Source organism: Leptodactylus fuscus, chromosome 7 (assembly GCF_031893055.1).
Source record: "Leptodactylus fuscus isolate aLepFus1 chromosome 7, aLepFus1.hap2, whole genome shotgun sequence".
Taxonomy (NCBI): domain Eukaryota; kingdom Metazoa; phylum Chordata; class Amphibia; order Anura; family Leptodactylidae; genus Leptodactylus; species Leptodactylus fuscus.
This window is the reverse complement of record NC_134271.1, coordinates 148084280-148091657: the sequence shown is the minus strand read 5'-3', so window position 1 is coordinate 148091657 and position 7378 is coordinate 148084280. Positions and strand designations below refer to the sequence as shown.

The window sequence follows — 7378 nt, the reverse complement described above, 5'->3', positions numbered from 1 at the left end:
ACTTGTACTTCCATCATTGCCCTAGCATTTGTATTGCACTACTTACTGGTTTAACTATGGTTGAGGGGATATCGTCACTCCATAAGGAGAGAACCACCATTAAGGTGTGTGGAGTCTTATTAAGCCATGAGCGCTCCACTGTGCAAAGGAACATGGGAGGAATATGCAAATCTGACTTCCATGATGTAATTAGGAAGCCAGTGCCTCAAGTATGCACACCAATAGAGGGCGCTCACTGAGAATGTGTAAGTCTATCTTCCATGATGTAATTAGGAAAACAGAGTCTCAGTCAAACAAACCTATAGAGGGCGCTCCCTTTAACATCATGCCGACCTTCTCAGAGACCTTTGTTTGCAATGATGTTGGGATTATACCAGATACAGTCTTCTCAGCCAAGGACAGCTGTTTCGATGTATTTGCATTTCATCAGCTTGGCGCAGAGAGGACTGATCTGGCAGTCATGGCTTAATAAGACTCCACACACCTTAATGGTGGTTCTCTCCTTACGGAGTGACGATATCCCCTCAAACCTGTCTAAGCCTCTCACCTCTGCCAGATCAGTTTTAATAGTTAGTTACAAGTTTTGGACTCTAGATTATAAGGACACGTTGATCCAGGGTTTTATACTGACTGCCGGATTTGGAGTCGGGAAGGAATTTTTTCCCCTGAAATAGGGCAATTGGCCGGAGCCTCATGGGGATTTTTGCCTTCCACTGGATCAACACTGTAGGGATTGTAGGGATATAGGTTGGACTTGATGGACTGATGTCTTCATCCAACCTCATCTACTATGTAACTATGTAAACCGTTTCGACCATCATTGCATCGTACATCTTACGATTGTTATTGTGTTTTGTCTGCAGCTGGAGGTAATTTGACTTTAGAAGATGAACCGAACATACAAGCACTTGCATCACCTAAGAGCAACAATGAGGATCTCTTTATTCCAGAGTTGGAGGCTTCGGAGCAGTCGTCATCAGTCTTGATCAGACCCGAGACAGTAGATGATATGGTCCAACCAAGCACCAGTGATGAGTGTTATCAGCAGTTTCCCGATCTGGAAGCTAAATTGGAGCAGATAATGGAGCAGCAGCGATCTACCCATACAATCCTGAAAAATGTTACAGCGACCATTACTGAGAGTGTGAAGGAAATCATACAACTGCAAAAGGATATTGTGTCCGCTCAGAAGAAGGATTACATCGCTGTCTGCGAGATGACCATCAAGAGGAAGCCTGATGAAAGCAACGACTAGAGATGAACAACATGAATTGAATGAAGAAAAGACAAATCTAAATCCCATCAATATTTGTAGGGTTTGCGCAGGCGCACTTCGCGACCGGCTTGCTGAGTTGGGCTGCGCATGCGTGATTTGTACATTGTGGTGGCTCCTAACGGAGCTGACTACTGAGCATGTGCACCCACAGAAGTCCCGCATATTTTTATACCCTTTATTATGTTCTGATCTTCAGTTCCATTATCTCTATTCTTCCCTTCAGCCTATTATTACCTTCCTTCTTTTATACCTCCCTCCTTTCTGTCTATATAATCTAATATCTGTTTATTTTACAATTTCACCCATGTAACCTTGGGGTTGGACGGGCTTACCATCCATTTTTTTCAATTTTCAGCATTATAAAGATGTGATATATTATGTACCGTGTTTCCCCGAAAATAAGACAGTGTCTTATATTAAATTTTGGTTCTAAAGATATGCTATGTCTTATTTTCAGGGGATGTCTTATTTTTAGAGATGAGCGAGTAGTGCTCGATCGAGTAGGTATTCGATCGAATACTACAGTATTCGAAATACTCGTACTCGATCGAGTACCACTCGCTATTCGAATGGAAAAGTTTGATGCAGAACCAGCATTGATTGGCTGAATGCTATACAGTTGGCCAATCAACGCTGGTTTTTCTCCCACCTTTAGAAGTCTTCTCCGTGCAGCTTCCTCGCGGCGTCTTCCAGCTCTTCGTTCACTTTGCCAGGCACCGGGCCTGTGTAGAGCCGACTGCGCATGTCTGCTTGTAGTGCGGGCATGCGCAGTCGGCTCTGCCCAGGCCCGATGCCTGGCAGAGTTAAGGAAGAGCCAGAAGATGCCGCGGGGGACGCTGCACGGAGAAGACTTCTCAGAGGATCCAGCCCGACCCTCACTCCTGGACTTGGTAAGTATAATTTGATCGAATGTTGCCTACCTATATATAGATTATAATAGGGTTCGATATTCGATTCGAGTAGTCGAATATTGAGGGGCTACTGGAAATGAATATCAAATCTCCAACATTTTACTGTTTGCTCATCTCTATTTATTTTATTTTTGTGTGCTGCTGCCACCACTGCGCTAGGCTGAGACGTGCTTGCTGAGCAAAGACTGTATGAAGAAAAACTTTGCAGCCGGCTGAATGCTGTGTGCGCTGCTCTGTGTGCACAGGAAAGCCATTGTATCCACTGTTCCTGCTGCTATGGGATTAGCTGGGAGAGTGGACCCCCCACCATATACGATGCTTAGTGTGTGCACAACGGGCAACTCCCGACTCATCCTACAGCAGCAGGAACAGTGGATACAACGTACTGCAGCGGCATGCCTGTGCACACAGAACATCGCGCACAGTGTTCAGCCGGCTGCAATGTTTTCCTTCATACAATCTTTGCACAGAAAGATTATTATTATTGGGGGATGTCTTAGTTTCGGGGGGTGCCTTATATTAGGCAATTCAACAAAACCTTTGTTATGTCTTACTTTCGGGGATGACTTATTTTTGGGGAAACAGGGTATTGTACTATGACTCATGCACTTGAGAAAGGGATTGTATCCCGAAACGCATTGTGTGTGCCATCGCTACCAATAAAGGATTCTCTTGATAGGACCAGCACTGTCTGACATTTTTTACTTTGCAGTACTCCTCTCTATTGATGTGACATCAATATTTGGTGTGACCTTTGCCCCTTGGAAGGATGAGTTCTGGAAGTGATGATATGGCCCCCATAGATCCCTGATCTTATCCAGTCTGTCTGGGATTAGATGAAGGGACAGACAAATTGGATAAGCCTACATCCACCGAAAATCTGGGCTTAATTCTGAAAAATGGCGGGAACAACCTTCCTGCCAAGTTCTGCCAAAAAATGTCTGCAAGTACCGAGTAGAACTGATGGAAGGCGAAGGGTAAAGTTCACACCAAATATTGATGGAATTTACATTTCTCTTTTTTCATTCGCTTCATTGACAAAAATAAACTATTCCCCCTTCTGTTTCTGAATCATTCTTACTTTTGCCTAAAAAGTTTCCACTATAATGTATTTTTTCAATTTTTTTTTTTTCAATTTTAGTTATATTTTTAACTTCTTCTGGGGGCTTTGGATATAAGATCACAGAATCGCTTATACCATAGACTCCATATGGTCTTTGCATTCAGCGACCTGGAAGGCTTCAGAAGGCGCCCACTGCCGTAGCAAGTAAGAGGCTCCTACGATCTTGTCACCCAGGTTGGAGTTTGGGGTTGTTTGGTCACCAGAGGGAGCCCTTTCGTTTAGATGCGGTGGTTGTAAGTGAACTAGGCATCTGAGAGGTTAAACATCCAGTTCTTGGAGTTATTTCCGAACTAGCTTGTGCCCGCAACCTCACCTGCGTGTTTTTGGCATCGATGCTCCACCTATATTCAGCAAATTGCTGCCGTCGATAATTAAACTGCTCCTGCGTTTCGGGAGCTCTCTAGCTGTCCTGCTGCTGAACTTGTTCCTCACGCCGTGCCTGGAATTGTTCCGGCATCTCAGCAGCTGCTGGGACGCCATATAATGAGCGTGTTGCACGGATGCCTAAAAATACACTAGGGAGTACGTCTGCTGTTTTCTAGACCACAAAAATGAGAGTTACTTTGGAACAAGACTTAGGAATTTTAGTTACCGGTAGACACGAGTGGACCAGTTCATAACAAGCCAGATTTGTTACAAATTTTTCAATTTTCACATGAATAGTCCCATTATCGATGAATCTTGAAAACAGGTGCGCCGCACCTCCCATGAGGCAACCTCAGGCGGCACTATGCCAGGGCCCCAGGGAGGGCAACATTTTTGCTTACCTAAGCCAGTGGATTGGGGTCCTCTCCCTGCCTGCTCTCTGCCTGCGAACGCCGGTAAGCCCCACCCCCTTCGCTTTGCCCCACCCCCTTCACTCTGTCACGCCCCCTCCACCCCCGGGGGCGGTGGCTTTCTGTCGCCCGCCTCGGGCGGCGAAAAGGGCAGGTTCACCCCTGCGCAGTAGCCATTACAAAACTCACATGACTATTTTGGATGTTTGTATGAATAAGGTCTTTGAAGCCGAGATTTTTAATTAAAATGAGGTCACTTGTTGTCCATCTCCCTTACAGTGTTGTTGCTTTCCCTTGGCATTGTAGAATAATAGGCTATACTGGATGGACGTCTGTCCTTGCTTACTATCTTACTATGACTCTTCTCCCTCTGTCCCAGTCTACACAGAAAAGCTAACAAGCTGCAGAAAATAATAAATATCCATTTATTGAGCGCACTCCAAAGTCCAGTGTGAAGTTTTTTTGTTATATGAATTTTCACGTTAAAAAATAGAAAAAACTGCCATATTAAAAGAACAATTAATAGACGTATAACAAGTGTAAATAGTGACATAATTCCTATCACACGTGACTACCTACCAATAGACAACCTACCAACTCTCTGTGTGTTAGCAGTGAAGAGGCGTCCAGAATTTTCCGCTGATGGAGGGTTGTCCATCGGCCTACCAAGAAACTGCAGACACTTAGGGAAACTAGCGAATGCGCAATGTGTCCACAGTGTCCAAATAGGGCTGCCAATGGAAGAGCTGGGTCACATGACCTTCCAGCAGTTTTAGTTACTAGGGACCCTCATGCAAATTGACTAACACTGTGAACACATTGCGCATGCGCTAGGCTTCTGTAGAGTCTAGTGCTACCGATGGACAATTCTCCATCAATGGTCATGTCTGGACGCCTCTTGCCCAATGCAACAGACGTGAAATCTACATCAGGGACAAACATGACGGGTCCCAGCAGCCAAACTTTATCTCTACTCCACTCCATACACTTTCTTAAAAAGTGATGAACTGGGTGCAGAAACAACAAAGTGACCCATCAAAGATTCACCAGTACTTCACCCAATTTCTGGCTGTGAGATGGGGTACTTTAAGGTGGTGTGTGCCAGAATATCATTTTTTTTAAACACTCCCTTACTATAAGAACCTTACAGTATGATGGGGTGTATAGGTATGTACTAGTACAGACGTGTCAGGAGAGGTGACAGCTCCTCTATACATCCAGTGTCTTGCGGTGATGTTCTTTCTCTTCCCAGACATTCTCCATCTACAGCGCTGCTATCATGTCTTCTGCTGATAGTGGAGTTTGTTACCGAGTCATCTTTGTCCTCTCATTTCTTCGATCCATCTCAAGCCTTTGTACAAAAAAATAAATAAATATTCAGACCCCAGACATGATCCATTTTACTTATTGCAGACCCTTATATTCAGACCTCACTCCTGGAATTATTGCAGACCCCTCTGCTATGGGCGGCTGGTGTTATTATAGTCTGCAGCCCCCATAGTCCAAGTAATTACCTGTGAGATCGGGGGAAGAGGGAGGGGCGTGAAGCACTGATACTGATCATGTGACCTGAGGGTCATGACAAGGTCAGTCATACAGTATATTTATTCTTGTACATAGGAGTAGTATTATAGTAGTTATATTCTTGTACATAGGAGCAGTATTATAGTAGTTATATTCTTGTACATAGGAGTAGTATTATAGTAGTTATATTATTGTACATAGGAGCAGTATTATAGTAGTTATATTCTTATACATAGGAGGTAGTATTATAGTAGTTATATTCTTGTACATAGGAGCAGTATTATAGTAGTTATATTCTTGTACATAGGAGTAGTATTATAGTAGTTATATTCTTGTACATAGTAGTATTATAGTAGTTATATTCTTGTACATAGGAATAGTATTATAGTAGTTATATTCTTGTACATAGGAGCAGTATTATAGTAGTTATATTCTTGTACATAGGAGCAGTATTATAGTAGTTATATTCTTGTACATAGGAGGTAGTATTATAGTAGTTATATTCTTGTACATAGGAGCAGTATTATAGTAGTTATATTCCTGTACATAGGAGCAGTATTATAGTAGTTATATTCTTGTACATATGAGGCAGTATTATAGTAGTTATATTCTTGTACATAGGAGGTAGTATTATAGTAGTTTTATTCTTGTACATAGGAGTAGTATTATAGTAGTTATATTCTTGTACATAGGAGCAGTATTATAGTAGTTATATTCTTGTACATAGGAGTAGTATTATAGTAGTTATATTCTTGTACATATGAGGCAGTATTATAGTAGTTATATTCTTGTACATAGGAGGTAGTATTATAGTAGTTTTATTCTTGTACATAGGAGTAGTATTATAGTAGTTATATTCTTGTACATAGGAGTAGTATTATAGTAGTTATATTCTTGTACATAGGAGTAGTATTATAGTAGTTATATTCTTGTACATAGGAGTAATATTATAGTAGTTATATTCCTGTACATTGGAGCAGTATTATAGTAGTTATATTCTTGTACATAGGAGGTAGTATTATAGTAGTTATATTCTTGTACATAGGAGGTAGTATTATAGTAGTTATATTCTTGTACATAGGAGCAGTATTATAGTAGTTATATTCTTGTACATAGGAGTAGTATTATAGTAGTTATATTCTTGTACATAGGAGTAGTATTATAGTAGTTATATTCTTGTACATAGGAGTAGTATTATAGTAGTTATATTCTTGTACATAGGAGTAGTATTATAGTAGTTATATTCTTGTACATAGGAGTAGTATTATAGTAGTTATATTCTTGTACATAGGAGTAGTATTATAGTAGTTATATTCTTGTACATAGGAGTAATATTATAGTAGTTATATTCCTGTACATAGGAGCAGTATTATAGTAGTTATATTCTTGTACATAGGAGCAGTATTATAGTAGTTATATTCTTGTACATAGGAGTAGTATTATAGTAGTTATATTCTTGTACATAGGAGCAGTATTATAGTAGTTATATTCTTGTACATAGGAGTAGTATTATAGTAGTTATATTCTTGTACATAGGAGTAGTATTATAGTAGTTATATTCTTGTACATAGGAGGTAGTATTATAGTAGTTATTAGAGATGAGCGAACAGTGTTCTATCGAACTCATGTTCGATCGGATATTAGGCTGTTCGGCATGTTCGAATCGAATCGAACACCGCGTGGTAAAGTGCGCCATTACTCGATTCCCCTCCCACCTTCCCTGGCGCCTTTTTTGCTCCAATAACAGCGCTGGGTAGGTGGGACAGGA

General features: G+C 41.2%; 1 protein-coding gene across 1 annotated transcript in view; it reads right to left on the bottom strand.

Moving 5' to 3' along the window:
- Positions 1–3379: 3379 nt before the first annotated feature.
- The window catches only part of LOC142214632 (SLAM family member 5-like), a 54503-nt gene continuing 50504 nt past the window's right edge, over positions 3380–7378 (bottom strand). Inside the window, exon 5 of the mRNA XM_075283570.1 lies at positions 3380–3560. Within this exon, the coding sequence (XP_075139671.1) occupies positions 3380–3560 (181 nt within the window). The remainder of the gene's footprint in view (positions 3561–7378) is intronic.